Raw genomic sequence first — 16,739 nt, 5'->3', positions numbered from 1 at the left:
TGGAGAAGTTCCACCTTTCTCCAGCAGAGTCCGCCGTGGATCCTTCTGAGTGAGCCTCCTGCACAGCTGCAGCCCATCAGATCATCAGAGGATCCACTATATAAGCTGTCTTCAGACCTTGCCTCAACGCCGCAGTGTTGATCCAGTTGGTCAGCGAATCTTTGTGACTTTGAATCCAGCCTGGATTCTAACCTTTGTCTCTGTCTTCCAGGAAACCAGTTTCTCCTCTGTGGAGCTCAGGAAGAGCTAACCAGCCGAGCCGACCCTCAGAGCCAAACCTGAAGAACCTCAGTGAACTTCCATGCAGCTCTGGACCAAGAGCTGGAAAACCCAAAGCCAAGGTCTGCTCAAAACTAGAAGTGAGACGCTGAAGCAGCAAACGGACTCTGCTGATCAACTCCTCTCCATATCCAACAGTGACCCTCCCAAAGCTAACCACAAGAACCCTCAAGGTACAATAAGTAACAATCAAGAAAGCAAGCTCCAACGTGCTACGCTAACTGAACTGTCTCTCACGCAGACTCTGGTGAACCAGTATCCAGGCCCGAACCAGAACCAGTATAATCAGTGTGCTTGTGACCAAATAAACTTGTTGAACTTTTATTCCTGTGTCCGTCTAGTGGTGTTCTGCATAATTGGGTCACTCTTAGAGTACCCATCATGACAAAGACTTTATTTTGCTGGAGGAAGGCCTTGTTGTCCGCTGGTTAGGAAACATGACTAAATGCAACAATGAGAACAGTTGTTCTGATATATATGTATTTATATATATATATATATATATATATATATATATATATATATATATATATATATATATATTTTATTAAAGTATGAAACCACATAATAAAAAATAAAAAAACAAACATAAATAGTAGTTACAATTGATGGACAGGCAGTTACACTTATTTGTGATTCAGGAGCCTGTAATACTTGTATTAAAGATAATGTAAATGCTAACAGCATCTAAAATGCCAATTTTTGTAAAATCAGCAAATGGCCAAACATCCCAAGAATGGATGTCAAAGGCAATAGAAATAGAAAACCTTCAAACAGGTAAAACGTTGCATGCTTCTGTATTAATATCACCTACTGGACCAATTAATCTGTTAGGGCGAGACTTGATAAAAAAAAAAGGCATTGCAATTTTCCCCATGCTGGGGGAATGAAGGCTGTACGAATAGAACATGTAATGGCGTTGCTGTTGGGATCTGGAGATCTGCCACCTTCCTCCAGCAGAGAGCGCCGTGGGTCTCCTGAGCTGTAGCCTCCTGCACACCTGAGGCTGATTCACCTGATTAGGAGACCCACTACTTAAGCAGCGGCCAGACCTGTCTTCAGCGCCGGAGTGTTGACCAGTTTTGATTAGCAGAACCTGAGCCTAAGCCTGCATATAGAATCTCAGTCTACTCAGGAGAGTAACCCTGGTTCTAATCTGCTTCTGTCTTCTCTGCTCCTAGGAAAACCCGACTGAATTCTTTAGCTCTGGAGGAGTTCATGTTTGGAAACCTGCCTGCCTGCCCAGAGAAGGCAAACCTGAAGATCATCAGTCAGAATCTCCCAGCTAGTTCTCTGGGGAGAACTAGGAGAACAACTAAAGGTCTGAACCTCGATAGCCATTGACTCTGGACCCAACTGGTTCCCTCTCTCCATTGATTAGCCTGAACCTCATCAGGTACAAATCAGAATCAAGACACTGTCAAGATTTCGCTGCCATCTGGCTAACCAAACAATCCCTCTCTACAGATAAGTCATTGATACGAGTCCCGGACCAGTACCAGAACCTGTCTGATCATTTATTCTGTGTGTTCTTCCAAATAAACTGTTGAACTTTCATTCAGTCTCCCGTGGTGTTCTGCATGTGGGTTAAATCACTGAAACCTATCATGATAGTTGCAACTAAATCCTCCTGTGTTTTATGCAACATGCTTACCATCTCTGCTCCATGTCCATCTGTTCCAACTATGGAAACACCCTTATAAAATTCTGTTCGATGTAAAACCCCGGGTCCAAGATTTAGCATGTGTTAAAAAACTCAGCATTCTTTGCTATCACAATCTGATGAAAATGATTTAAAAGATATTCCAAATGCTTTGTGGTCTACAGGAAAAATTGATGTAGGACTGTTGACAATTGTAGATCCATTTAAAAGAGTTCCTAACTCGCAATACAGGCCGCAGATAAAGAAATATCTGCTAAAATGTGAAGCAAAGGAAAGTATAAAACCAGTTGTAAAAAATTTAGCGGGTGCAGAAACAAGTCTGTTGCTTGGGCCATGTTATTTCAGAAGAAGGTAAAAAAGATCAGTGAAAAACTGCAATAGCAAGAGACCGTAAGCCAGTAACTAAAGAATAAATCCATTTTTAGAATTATGCAATTACTGCAGAGCTTGGAGTCCACATTATGTAAAACTAAAAAAAAAAAAAAAAAAACTCAGCCTCTCTGAAGCTTTATTTATAACACACCAATAGCTATGTCAGAGACAATCAAATGTCTAATGGACTCCAGAAGCAGAACAGCAATTCAGAGCTAAAAGCAGAACTTTTCTCAGCAACTGTCTTAGCTCTACCAAATGATCAAAAACTGTTCATCCAAACAGTCTACGGTAAGGCAAATTATATAACCTCTGTGTTGTTACAGCCTCATGCTGATAAGCTCAAAACTGTAGCGTACTACTCTAAAGGGTTAGACCCTGTGGGAACAGCAGCTTCCCCATATTGAAAGCAGCAGCTATTTTGAGCCATGGGCCATGCTATGTCTCAAACAGGAGGGATGGTAACTTTAATATAGCAACATTTTAAAAAATATGGATTTAATTCTTATGCAGAAACGTTTTGGTAAAGCCTGTGCAGTTTGTGTTAGACATAATCCTCAAGGTAATATAAGACCAAAACAAGGACATTTTCTAGAACCAGAGGAAGTTTAAGTGATGCATATGGATTTTAATGAACTACCAAGTAGTGGCCCTTACAAATACTGTTTAGTAATGATTGGTGCATTTTCAAAATGGGTTGTGTTAAGGAAGAAAATATTCTAAAAATAGTTAACTTTGGAAAAAGGTTGGCTTCTCTCTTCCTTTCCCAGGTTCCTCTTGGCGAGCTGCGTGTGGCCACAAGGAAAACCAGCATTGCGTGTTGACGTCACAGAATTACAGAGTTTAATCCAATATAAGACAATGCATAAACTTAGAAATAAGACAATGCACAAACTTACACCAAAAACTGCAGAACAACGGAGACATACATTCATTTACCTGTCATAGATGGAGAGAAGGAAAGAAAGCAAAGACGTACAAAGACATCTTTGGAGAGTTGCAAGAGCAAATCTGATTTGTTACTTCTGTGTAGAAAGTTTTATCCTCTTGTATTTAATTTATTCAAAAAGGCTTGATTTTGCTCCTCCAACCAGGAGATATCTCTGACACTCAGAAAAACTTCCCCTAATTTACTGCCGGGCCTCCCAGAATTTTAAGGTCATCTGGCTAACATGAGATAAGGTTTCACAGATTCGGTGTGGAATGCGGGGGCCTACCATAAATTCTCAAGCCCAAACTTAAATTCAGTAATCTGGTTCAAGGAAAGGTTATCTTCACAAACTCAATTTTGCTCTTCTGCACCATTTCACCCCAAAAGATTGAATCCTGCCTTAAACAAAAAATAACACATAGAATCAACAGAACATGAGATACAATTCCTTTTTCTCAAATATGAAACATAATATTCAATCCTAAGTATACAAGCTAACATATTCCATTACCCCATTAAGCATAGATCCTGAGCAATTTTCTAATACTAAACAAAACATTTTCATTCAAACAATTTCTATTTGATTCTGATATTGTCACAGATAGTACAATTTCCATTTAAAAAACATGCTATTAGTACTTAGAAAAATGTCTTAAAAACTAAATGTTAGTGTTTTAACATTCTACATTGTATTCAGTTTCACACCATCCCAGATGTTTATTCTGGAAGACTTTTGACCTTCTGTAAACCAGGCAGACCTCTCTCCTCGAGGCTCAAATAATGTTTGCCCCCCAGGAGATACTCATTTTATGGCCTCCGGTGCTTTTGAATACTTACCCATCAATAGTTTAGTTTTAAATCGTTAACACAACCTTGTTCAAAATTAAGAAATATGTTCAAAATGAGAGTGTTCAACATACCTTTTACACATGCCATAAGATTAACTGTATTAAAGGCTAAAAATAATACTTTTTCTTCAACAGTTGAAATAGGCCCAGCAAAGCATGCAGATGTATTGACAGTAGCTAAAGCTATATGCAAAGTTGTTGTTCCAAACTTTGGACTCATACAGAAAATTTACAGTGACATTGGTCCGCATTTTGTGAATCAGGTGATTCAGCAAATGGCAAGCAGGTTACAAATAACCTTAAAGAATAACTGCGCTTATCTTCCACAAAGTGCAGAACTTGTGGAAATAACAAATGGGACAGTTTAATCCAGGCTTAAAAAGTGTATGAAAGAAACAAAAAGGACCATGACAGAATGCCAGGACCTAGTATCACTGTCCATGAGAATAACTCCGACCAGCAGTGTTTTGACTTTGTTTGAAATAATATATGGCAGACCATACAAATTACAACACAATTGGGTGGGTGAAGTTCACAATACAAATGCCACCTAAGGAAAAAAAAATACACCAGTAGATCACATCGTAGAGAAATGTTGCAGTCTAACCCCTTGTTCACACTGGCTCCGGTGCGGTTACCGAGCCGACGGAGACCGCAACTCCCGCACACCCCCTCTCACACCGCCCTTTTGACTACGGTGCGGTGCGGCTCTGCGGCTCCGGCAACAGGTCCGGAGATTTAACTCGCGACAGCAGAAGTTCACTTGAGTTCACGGAACTTCACGCGATAACACGGCCCAAATAAGGATATTTGCGAGAGCTTGTTGCGGAGGGCTCCGGCACGCCGCAAGGATAGCTTTCTTGCTGAATTTTCTGCAGCGCCAGAGTGTCTCAGTAACCGCAGCCGGACAGCTCAGCAGCCGGTGAGAGAGGTTTACGTCTTTTTAATGACTTGGAATCACTGCGGCGCCGCACCTACCGCACCGCAACGGTAAGACCGGAGTCCGTGTGAGCCGGGGGTAAAGAAGTGTCCAATGCAAATTCACTGCGGGAAAGATCTTTATCTTCACAGGATCCACAAGCAGTGAGACCAGGGACTGGACTGGGTGTTCATCAGTCATCAGAGGGAAAAACGGGACAAGTCCAAGGTGGAAATGACCATTCCAAGTGCTACTGACCAGGCCAACAGGTGTGAAGATTGCTGAAAGACCATCTTGGATTCACCTCAGCCACTGTAATTTACAGAGAGTGTCAAACACCTAAGGTTGGAACAGCGGGGAAGACCGACTACAAAGGGGTTTGGTTTTTTAGGGCCACTCGTCTCAACGTCGGTGAAGAAATCGACTGATCCCTGTTCTTTAGAAACCTGGGTAAAATTAACATCTCTGCTAACATAGCAAAATTGGGTTCTGTTAAAGAAAAATTATTATTTTTACTTTTTAATACAGTTAATCTTATGGCATGTGTAAAAGGTATGTTGAACACTCTCATTTTGAACATATTTCTTAAATTTTGTCTTTAAGACCCCCATTGGCCAGTTTGAGTATTTGGTCATGCCTTTTGGTCTTACAAACGCTCCTGCCTTTTTCCAAGCCCTAGTCAACGACGTCCTCAGTGATTTTCTAAATGTTTTTGTTTTCGTTTACATCGATGACATTCTGATCTATTCCAGGAACCTCTCAGATCACAAGAAACACGTCCGCCTGGTTCTTCAGAGGCTGCTCGAAAACAAGCTCTTCGTTAAGGCTGAGAAATGTGAATTTCACCAACCATCTGTTACATTTCTTGAGTTTGTGCTTGAAGGCGGGCAGGTGAAGCCATCTGAAGAAAAAATAAGAGCTGTTCTGGATTGGCCTACTTCAGAGAACCGTAAGCAACTTCAAAGGTTCCTGGGGTTTGCTAATTTCTATAGACGATTAATTTGAAATTATAGCCAAACTGCTCTACTTCTCACAGCCCTGACTTCGGTAAAGAAGACTTTCCAATGGACACCTGAGGCGGACGCAGCCTTTAAGAAACTTAAGACTCTTTTTTCCAGTGCACCCATCCTGGTCCAGCCTGATCCTTCTAAGCAGTTAATTCTAGAGGTGAATGCATCTGACTCTGGTGTTGGAGCAGTTCTTTCTCAACAATCTGATTCTGATCAAAAGACTCACCCATGTGCCTTTTTTTCACGTAGGCTCTCCCCGGCTGAGCAAAATTATGATGTCGGAGACAGAGAACTCCTGGCCATTAAACTCGCTTTGGAGGAATGGAGACACTGGCTCGAAGGTGCCGAGCATCCAGTATTAGTTTGGACTGATCACAAGAACCTGGCATATCTCCAATCAGCCACAAGATCCAATCCTCGTCACTCCAGATGGTCTTTGTTTTTCTCCCGTTTCAACCCAATTATCTCTTACAGACCCAGTTCCAAGAAGGTGAAACCTGATTCTCTCTCTCGTCTGTACTCCTCTGATCGACCTGAAACACCTGAGCCTGTTCTTCCCTCTTCGTGTACTGTTGGAGCCGTCTCCTGGGAAATCACCGATCTCATCAACTTAGCCCTGGCCTCTGAACCTGACCCAGGTAACGGTCCTCCAAATAAAACATATGTTCCTTCCTCAGTGAGATCCCGCCTCATCCAGTGGATGCACACATCCAAATTCTCAGCTCATCTTGGTGTAAGCAGAACTATTGCTCTGATCACACGTCGTTTTTGGTGGCCGTCCCTTCACAAGGACGTGAAGGAGTACGTACTGGCCTGTCCCATCTGCACCAGAATTAAACCCACCCATCAACCGCCCTCTGGATTGCTACGTCCTCTACCTGTTCCAACCCGCCCATGGTCCCACTGTTGTGCCATATGCCATGATCATACTTTTTGGACATTGGGAAGCAGTGTCCATATTTCATCCTGATAGGATGACCAGAGAAGAAAACGCAGCTTTCGTGAATAACAGCTGGGGGACTTCAGCAGCCCCCCTTTTTCAGCCAGCAAGTCACATGGAAGTCACAGAGGTGTGAAAACCTACCCCCCTCTGTGAGGGCAGAACAAAACCACAGAGCACACAGGATTCTTCCTCTTCTCCTCTTCACTTTTTCTCCCTCGTCTGATCCAGCCTGCTTCTGCTCCTGCGCTCAAAGCTGGGGCCCACTGTGGCCCACAGTGGAGATGCAGGCCCCAGGGAAACCAGATCCCCAGAACCATCAAGGATGAGTCAGAACTCTTCAGAACCTAACTGCTGCAAACAGAACTTTTGCAACACATTTCTCTTGAGTTTCAGAACTTACAGAGCCAAACTGGATGAAGACCATGCCCTGGTGTGAGACTGAGGGGACCCCTGCTGTGAGACTGAGACAAAGAATCCCTGACTGCAGAGCTGCAAAACTGGATGAAACTCAAGCTTTCCAAATGGACATGGAAAAGGTTTGCAGGTCTGGCATGATTAGGGACAGAACAAGCAATGTGTCTTTTGATGATGCTAATCATATCGTGTGTTTACTGCTGAGTAAAGACAACGCTAATTGATGCTAAAGAATGGACTGCATGCTACGCTATGCTACAGGAATATATGTTGAGCTGTTGCTAAAGCTTAGACAAGCTTTATTCACTAAGGATTTAAACACTGAAATAACATTAGTGTTTATGTGTTCCTCAAATGCTCATTACATTTCCATTACCAAGTCTGACCAAGAGTCATTTAGTGGAAGCCTGATGTCTATTCGCTGCTAGCTACTTTAAAGAGGGTAAAGAATCATTTAACTAAAGGTTTTTGGTTCTTGATTAAGCAAATCATTTAATAAAACATTATTTGGCCAAATAATGTTTTATTCACCTCATGGATTTGCATTGTCAATTGGTCTGAAAACATTCCAATTTCTTTAAAATGAGTGAAAAGCTAATTTGATCACATTCCAAATTATTCCAGATAAACATTGGTTTCAAACACAGAATCCATCTTAAACTGTAATATGTTTTTCAACCGTTTCCCCTTCCTCTTTGTACATAGTAGTTAGTTTAGTTTAGTTGAGTTTTACTAGTCTTAGTTGAGAGTGTTAAACTGAAATATGTTTGACTTGGAGCTGAATGATTTTTGTTAATAAAATCTTATATTTTGAACAGAAGTTGTGGTGAATTTATTCCATGTATGTGCAGAAATAACTGTTTGACCATGATTAGTGCTCGAATCACTCTTTCATTTATTGTTCTAACACACAGTTAGTAGGACTGTGTGTCATAAACAGTATATAACAGCTGAAATAATATCTGATTAAATAAGATATTTTACCACCCCTACAGGGGAGGGCAATAAACATCTTAAAGTATCAGAAACATAAATTCCCAGCGGGCTGGGAATAGAATTTAACTATAGAATCACAACACCACATAGCTGTGGATTTTGTTACCGGTCTTCCCATATCCCGAGGTATGTTCACTATTCTCACCATTGTTGACCGTTTTTCCAAAGCCTGCCATTTGATTTCCCTCAGGAAGCTACCTACAGCATTCCAGACCGCCCAGCTACTCATTAAACATGTCTTCCGGCTCCATGGCATACCCCAGGAAATTCTCTCTGATCGTGGTCCCCAGTTCATCTCTCAGGTCTGGAAATCTGTCTGTACAGCTCTCAATTGCAAGGTCTCCCTCACTTCAGGTTATCATCCTCAAACCAATGGGCAGACGGAGAGGATGAACCAACAACTCGAGTCCACTCTCCGCTGTTTAACCTCAAATAATCCTACTGACTGGAGTCAGTTTCTGACTTGGATCGAATATGCTCATAATACTCAAAAATCTCCTGCAACCGGTCTGTTCCCTTTCCAGGTGTCTCTGGGTTACCAACCCCCACTCTTTCCTGCAGACGAGAGGGAGATATCAGTCAGGTCCGTTCACCACCACATCCGCCGCTGTCACCGAACCTGGGACGAAACCATCTCCGCCCTCAACCGTTCTTCTGCCAATAACAAAAGGTTTGCTGACTCTAGGCGTCGCCCTGCTCCTAACTATACCCTTGGGCAAGAGGTATGGTTATCCACCAGAGATATTTCCCTAAAGTCTATGTCCAGAAAACTCTCTCCAAGGTTCATCGGCCCATTCAAGATTGCTCAAATAATCAATCCATCCGCTGTCCGCCTACACCTGCCATCATCCCTGCGTATCCACCTCACCTTCCACATCTCTCAGATTAAACCTGTCATCACCAGTCCACTTTGTCCGCCATCCGACTCCCCTCCACCCGTCCTGTACATTGACGGCCATCCGGCCTACACAGTCCGCCGGAGCGTGGACTCCCGTCGGCGAAGTCGCGGTTGGCAGTACCTCGTCAACTGGAAGGGCTACGGTCCGGAGGACCGCACCTGGGTTCCTGGTTCTTACATCCTCGATCCATCCCTCATCAAGGACTATGAGAGGTCCCTCCCATCCACGTCTTCTGGACCGCCAAGAGGCGGTCGTTGAGAGGGGGGTACTGTTGGGATCTGGAGATCTGCCACCTGTCTCCAGCAGAGAGTGCTGTGGGCTTCCTGAGCTGGAGTCCTCACCACACCTGAGGATCATCAGCTCATCAGAAGACCAACCTTCATAAACAGCAGTCAGACCTTCCTTCGACGCCGCAGTGTTGACCAAGTTTGGTTAGCGAACCTGAGCCTCTAAGAATTTAGGAAATCTTGTAGACTCTAGAGAGAAACAAGCTTTTCTAATCTGCCTCTGTCTTCTTTGATCACAGGAAATCCCACCAACGTCTGAAGCTCTGGGTGAGCTTAATCTGAGAACCTGCCTGCCTGCCAAAGTAAGCCAAACCTGAAGATCTCAATCTGGATTCCTTTATCAGCTCTCAGAGGAAGAGCTTGGAAACATACTCAAGTCTGAAAACTCTCCAGCTCGAAGCTAGACGCTGCTGCTGCTTAACTCTCTGCCTCTTCAACTGTCTCTGGACCCAACCGGTTCCCCCTCTCATAGGATCTGTCAGAACCTCTTCAGGTACATTAAAAGATTCAACTCTCTCATCATACAATCAAACTGCAAAGCTAATCAAACTCTCATCTCTCCAGAAAGGAGTTGAAACCAGTCCCGGACCAGCACCTGAACCAGTCATTATATTCTCTGTGTGTGTTTCTCAATAAATTTGTTCAAACTTTTACTCAGTCTCCAGTAGTGTTCTGCGTATGGGTCAAGTCCTTAGCCCATCATGACAGAACACTGCGGCCAAACACAAGACCCAGCAGAGCACCTCTGAAGGCGACTTGAGGAACAGGATGCCCAAATCCAAGGACAAGCTCAAACCCTTCGTGAGTTGAATGCTTTATGTTGACCATGAGAATCAGACTTTACAAAGATACGCTAGCTATGTGAGAACCGCTAACACCGCACCAGCAGTGCTTCCTGTTTCCGAACAACGTCCGTCTCAAGGGTCAGAGACGATGACGTCATTTCCTGAACTCCGTCCGAGTCTACCTGAAAGATTTTCAGGTATACAGTCTAAATGTAAGGGATTCTTGTTCCAGTGTTGTTTACTGTTTGAGAATTCACCTGCTAGTTTTCCTAATGACAAAAAGAAGATTTTTTTTTATTCTCTCTCAACTCTCTGGCCGAGCTCTTGGATGGGCGGAGGCCAGGTTATCATCTGAAAACAGTTTTTCATGCACCTTTTCTGAATTTTTGACTGAATTTTCTCAAGTTTTTAACCAGGATTTAGATCAAACCATTGATTCTCGAGCTTTGCTTAGTCTTAAGCAAGGTAATCTGACAGTGGCAGAGTTCTCCATCGACTTACGGGTTAAAGCCGCCGCTTCTGGTTGGAACGAATGCGCACTTAAAAGTGCTTTTTTCCAGGCTCTAAACGATAACATCAGGGATGAACTAGCCACAATTGATGAGCCAACTAGTTTGGAAGATCTTATTCGGTTAACCATAAGATTGGATAACAGACTCCGAATTCAAAACAATTCTAGGCTAAGGAACCTAGGAATGTCTGTTTCCGCTCCTACAACTAATCACACTCATGTTTCTGTTAGATCCCCAGAGTCCAGTTCCAGACCAAGGATTAAGAATCAGTCACCCCCAGCTTCTGCTCAGATCACTCAATTTTCCTCCTCAGCTGCAGAAGGAGCGGAGTTTGAACCCATGCAGATTGGGCATACAAGACTGTCACCTGAAGAGAGACAACGGAGATTCAAGGCGAATCTTTGTCTGTACTGTGGTGAGCCCGGACACTTAATTGCTTCCTGCCCGGCTAAATCAATAGCCAGGGTCCGTCAGAGGATGTGAGGAGTCTGACATCTTAAGACTGATAAATCTCCTCATTTACTGTTACCTGCAACCCTGTTTGTTTCCAACCATACTTTAACATTATCAGCCTTCATTGATTCTGGGTGCGAGAAGAACCTCATAGATTCGAATCTGGTCCAGAAACTGAGGATTGAAACTGTTCCTTTGGAAAAACCCTCAGAGTTGCTGCTATTGATGGAAAAAGATTACACCAAGTCACTCATCACACCCAGCCATTAGAACTTCTCATCTCTGGAAACCATCGTGAGACTAACTTTTTTTTGTTTTCCCCTCAGCGTGTTCCTCCCTGGTGCTCGGATTTGAGTGGTTGGAACGTCACAATCCCCACATCAACTGGGTTGAACGCCATATTGAGTCTTGGTCCACTTCCTGTCACAAGTCATGTCTTCGTTCTGCAGCTCCTGCTATTCAGTCCCCTAGAGGTAGGGGGGAGATGGACTCTCCTGACCTTTCTTCTGTTCCTTCCGAGTATCATGATCTGGCACCAGTCTTCAGTAAGGTCAGTGCGACGTGTCTTCCACCCCACAGACCATATGACTGTGCCATAGATTTATTACCAGGAGCTCCTCTTCCCAGCAGTAGATTATTTAACATCTGCAAGCCTGAACGTGAAACGATGGAGAAATACATAAATGAGTCTCTAGCTGCTGGTATTATAAGGCCATCTTCATCCCCTCTCGGTGCTGGTTTTTATTTTTTGTGGGAAAGAAAGACGGTTCCCTTCGACCCTGTATTGACTACAGGGGACTGAATCAGATAACCATCAAAAATAAATACCCACTTCCACTACTGGCATCAGCCTTAGAACCAGTTCAAGGAGCTACGGTCTTCACCAAGCTTGATTTAAGAAACGCCTATCATCTCCTTAGGATAAGAGAAGGAGATGAATGGAAGACAGTCTTTAAGACCCCCATTGGCCAGTTTGAGCATTTGGTCATGCCTTTTGGTCTTACAAACGCTCCTGCCTTTTTCCAAGCCCTAGTCAACGACGTCCTCAGAGATTTTCTAAATGTTTTTGTTTTCGTTTACATCGATGACATTCTGATCTATTCCAGGAACCTCTCAGATCACAAGAAACACGTCCGCCTGGTTCTTCAGAGGCTGCTCGAAAACAAGCTCTTCGTTAAGGCTGAGAAATGTGAATTTCACCAACCATCTGTTACATTTCTTGGGTTTGTGCTTGAAGGCGAGCAGGTGAAGCCATCTGAAGAAAAAATAAGGGCTTTTCTGGATTGGCCTACTCCAGAGAACCATAAGCAACTTCAAAGGTTCCTGGGGTTTGCTAATTTCTATAGACGATTAATTTGAAATTATAGCCAAACTGCTCTACTTCTCACAGCCCTGACTTTGGTAAAGAAGACTTTCCAATGGACACCTGAGGCGGACGCAGCCTTTAAGAAACTTAAGACTCTTTTTTCCAGTGCACCCATCCTGGTCCAGCCTGATCCTTCTAAGCAGTTAATTCTAGAGGTGGATGCACCTGACTCCGGTGTTGGAGCAGTTCTTTCTCAACAGTCTGATTCTGATCAAAAGACTCACCCATGTGCCTTTTTTTCACGTAGGCTCTCCCCGGCTGAGCAAAATTATGATGTCGGAGACAGAGAACTCCTGGCCATTAAACTCGCTTTGGAGGAATGGAGACACTGGCTCGAAGGTGCCGAGCATCCAGTATTAGTTTGGACTGATCACAAGAACCTGGCATATCTCCAATCAGCCAAAAGATCCAATCCTCGTCACTCCAGATGGTCTTTGTTTTTCTCCCGTTTCAACCTAATTATCTCTTACAGACCCAGTTCCAAGAAGGTGAAACCTGATTCTCTCACTCGTCTGTACTCCTCTGATCGACCTGAAACACCTGAGCCTGTTCTTCCCTCTTCGTGTACTGTTGGAGCCGTCTCCTGGGAAATCACCGATCTCATCAACTTAGCCCTGGCCTCTGAACCTGACCCAGGTAACGGTCCTCCAAATAAAACATATGTTCCTTCCTCAGTGAGATCCCGCCTCATCCAGTGGATGCACACATCCAAATTCTCAGCTCATCTTGGTGTAAGCAGAACTATTGCTCTGATCACACGTCGTTTTTGGTGGCCGTCCCTTCACAAGGACGTGAAGGAGTACGTACTGGCCTGTCCCATCTGCACCAGAATTAAACCCACCCATCAACCGCCCTCTGGATTGCTACGTCCTCTACCTGTTCCAACCCGCCCATGGTCCCACATAGCTGTGGATTTTGTTACCGGTCTTCCCATATCCTGAGGTATGTTCACTATTCTCACCATTGTTGACCGTTTTTCCAAAGCCTGCCATTTGATTTCCCCCAGGAAGCTACCTACAGCATTCCAGACCGCCCAGCTACTCATTAAACATGTCTTCCGGCTCCATGGCATACCCCAGGAAATTCTCTCTGATCGTGGTCCCCAGTTCATCTCTCAGGTCTGGAAATCTGTCTGTACAGCTCTCAATTGCAAGGTCTCCCTCACTTCAGGTTATCATCCTCAAACCAATGGGCAGACGGAGAGGATGAACCAGCAACTCGAGTCCACTCTCCACTGTTTAACCTCAAATAATCCTACTGACTGGAGTCAGTTTCTGACTTGGATCGAATATGCTCATAATACTCAAAACTCTGCTGCAACCGGTCTGTCCCCTTTCCAGGTGTCTCTGGGTTACCAACCCCCACTTTTTTCTGCAGACGAGAGGGAGATATCAGTCAGGTCCGTTCACCACCACATCCGCCGCTGTCACCGAACCTGGAACGAAACCATCTCCGCCCTCAACCGTTCTTCTGCCAATAACAAAAGGTTTGCTGACTCTAGGCGTCGCCCTGCTCCTAACTATACCCTTGGGCAAGAGGTATGGTTATCCACCAGAGATATTCCCCTAAAATCTATGTCCAGAAAACTCTCTCCAAGGTTCATCCGCCCATTCAAGATTGCTCAAATAATCAATCCATCCGCTGTCCGCCTACACCTGCGATCATCCCTGCGTATCCACCCCACCTTCCACGTCTCTCAGATTAAACCTGTCATCACCAGTCCACTTTGCCCGCCATCCGACTCCCCTCCACCCGTTCTGTACATTGACGGCCATCCGGCCTACACAGTCCGCCGGAGCGTGGACTCCCGTCGGCGAGGTCGCGGTTGGCAGTACCTCATCAACTGGAAGGGCTACGGTCCGGAGGACCGCACCTTGGTTCCTGGTTCTTACATCCTCGATCCATCCCTCATCGAGGACTATGAGAGGTCCCTCCCATCCACGTCTTCTGGACCGCCAAGAGGCGGTCGTTGAGAGGGGGGTACTGTTGGGATCTGGAGATCTGCCACCTGTCTCCAGCAGAGAGCGCTGTGGGCTTCCTGAGCTGGAGTCCTCACCACACCTGAGGATCATCAGCTCATCAGAAGACCACCCTTCATAAGCAGCAGTCAGACCTTCCTTCGACGCCGCAGTGTTGACCAAGTTTGGTTAGCGAACCTGAGCCTCTAAGTATTTAGGAAATCTTGTAGACTCTAGAGAGAAACAAGCTTTTCTAATCTGCCTCTGTCTTCTTTGACCACAGGAAATCCCACCGACGTCTGAAGCTCTGGGTGAGCTTAATCTGAGAACCTGCCTGCACGCCAAAGTAAGCCAAACCTGAAGATCTCAATCTGGATTCCTTCATCAGCTCTCAGACGAAGAGCTTGGAAACATACTCAAGTCTGAAAACTCTCCAGCTCGAAGCTAGACGCTGCTGCTGCTTAACTCTCTGCCTCTTCAACTGTCTCTGGACCCAACCGGTTCCCCCTCTCATAGGATCTGTCAGAACCTCTTCAGGTACATTAAAAGATTCAACTCTCTCATCATACAATCAAACTGCAAAGCTAATCAAACTCTCATCTCTCCAGAAAGGAGTTGAAACCAGTCCCGGACCAGCACCTGAACCAGTCATTATATTCTCTGTGTGTGTTTCTCAATAAACTTTGTTCAAAATTTTACTCAGTCTCCAGTAGTGTTCTGCGTATGGATCAAGTCCTTAGCCCATCATGACACTTACATACACAATGAATCTACTTAAATTCACAGGACCTTTTCTTATAATATTTGATAGTTTTCTTTTCTTTCTTATACAATATACATTTAAAATGAGTTCAATACAATTTGTTTTTGTTTTTTTCTATATAAATCAAACAATTTAGAAAAACAAATACAGACAGCAAGTAAAATCAGTTATTAAATAACTTAAAAGCAAAGCAAAATAAAGTAAACATCTTAAAAACAACTAACAAGTAATCTAAGAGACACTGTAAACATACTGGCAACTGACAAACATAACTGACAACCGTTTCTAACAAAGTGGTAAACATAACTGACAACTGACAACATAAATTACTAACATTTAATGTAATATAATTACCTGTAATGAATGGTAGAGAAAAACAAATACTCTGGTTAACCTCCCCTCTGGTTCACCAACAGTTGTAATGCAATAAAAAGTCCAGTAATCCCTCGTATACCCAACTCCAACACTACAAAGAAGATAGCCAGACCGGAGCATTCATTGGGGGCCGAACAGGTTCTGTAAAATTGTCAGCTGTTCCCCAGTATTTATAGGCCAACCAGTAGGGGGCGCCAAAAACCACTCATCACAAATATATTAGCCACATTTTTCAGTGCTTAGTCCTGGCTATTTCAAAGACATTCTGTAGCTTTGGACTCAGCTTGGAGTTAGGTTTAGGTCTGAGGTTAGATATATGTTGGTAATGGATGTGTTAAGTGGTTGGAACGTCACAATCCCCAACTGGGTTGAACGCCATATTGAGTCTTGGTCCACTTCCTGTCACAAGTCATGTCTTCGTTCTGCAGCTCCTGCTATTCATGGATGTGTTTGTGTGGTCTGGGTTAGACCACACAAATGAATGCATCATGAATACAAGCCATAGAAATGAATAACTTTAAAACGTGCTCTGAATTAATTAGTAGTTGCAAAGCTGCTCCTTAGTAGTTCAAAAAATAAAAAATAAAATAAATAAATAAATGGTTCAGCTCAGGGGCAGTCCTCGCCAATTTGCTCAGCTTTTACAAGTTTCTTGTGTGAGATTTTACAGACTCCATGGGCTTTTCATTATTGGTTCTATGAGTCAGTTTTCCTATAGCATGCACTTTATGAGGCTATTGGACAAAAACAACAGAGAACAACGTGGGACCTTTCCTGCTAAGAGCTTCTATGACAACTCATTACAAACAAACCTAACAAAACAATGTTACAACATTTAGCTATTCTTCTAGACATATGGATATTTTTACAAATTTATTAAGTCATCAAAATCATCCGAAATATATTTTTTCCGTGTCTACTTTATAGGCTTGCTGTTAAAGGGGGAATTCTTCATAGCCGTATTTT

General features: G+C 43.7%; 1 protein-coding gene and 1 long non-coding RNA gene across 2 annotated transcripts; both read left to right on the top strand.

Annotated features, from left to right (window-relative positions):
- The first annotated feature begins 2,470 nt into the window (after positions 1 to 2,470).
- On the top strand, positions 2,471 to 6,418 carry LOC119791202. Its single transcript, XR_005281818.1, has 4 exons — positions 2,471 to 2,605; positions 5,765 to 5,961; positions 6,049 to 6,179; positions 6,272 to 6,418. It is a non-coding gene; the product is annotated as an uncharacterized LOC119791202 (long non-coding RNA).
- Positions 6,419 to 7,460: 1,042 nt separating this feature from the next.
- Positions 7,461 to 11,169, top strand: LOC119791199. The gene is made up of 5 exons (XM_038297165.1): positions 7,461 to 7,509; positions 8,566 to 8,677; positions 8,900 to 9,705; positions 9,801 to 10,543; positions 11,089 to 11,169. The coding sequence occupies exons 1-3, from the start codon at positions 7,487 to 7,489 to the stop codon at positions 9,530 to 9,532; spliced, it is 768 nt and encodes a 255-aa protein (XP_038153093.1). The 5' UTR covers positions 7,461 to 7,486; the 3' UTR covers positions 9,533 to 9,705; positions 9,801 to 10,543; positions 11,089 to 11,169.
- Positions 11,170 to 16,739: the final 5,570 nt, after the last annotated feature.

Source organism: Cyprinodon tularosa, unplaced genomic scaffold, assembly GCF_016077235.1.
Source record: "Cyprinodon tularosa strain WSP-4 unplaced genomic scaffold, ASM1607723v1 ctg384, whole genome shotgun sequence".
Classification (NCBI taxonomy): domain Eukaryota; kingdom Metazoa; phylum Chordata; class Actinopteri; order Cyprinodontiformes; family Cyprinodontidae; genus Cyprinodon; species Cyprinodon tularosa.
This window is presented reverse-complemented; position numbering and strand designations above follow the sequence as displayed.

Bases quoted from the DNA above. Each gene is read 5' to 3' on its own strand.
- LOC119791199 (XM_038297165.1), top strand. From the start codon at position 7,487: ATGGACATGGAAAAGGTTTGCAG. The intron at 7,510-8,565 runs GTCTGGCATGAT...GATTTCCCTCAG, and splicing joins GACATGGAAAAGGTTTGCAG to GAAGCTACCTACAGCATTCC. The intron at 8,678-8,899 runs GTCTGGAAATCT...TTCCCTTTCCAG, and splicing joins GTCCCCAGTTCATCTCTCAG to GTGTCTCTGGGTTACCAACC.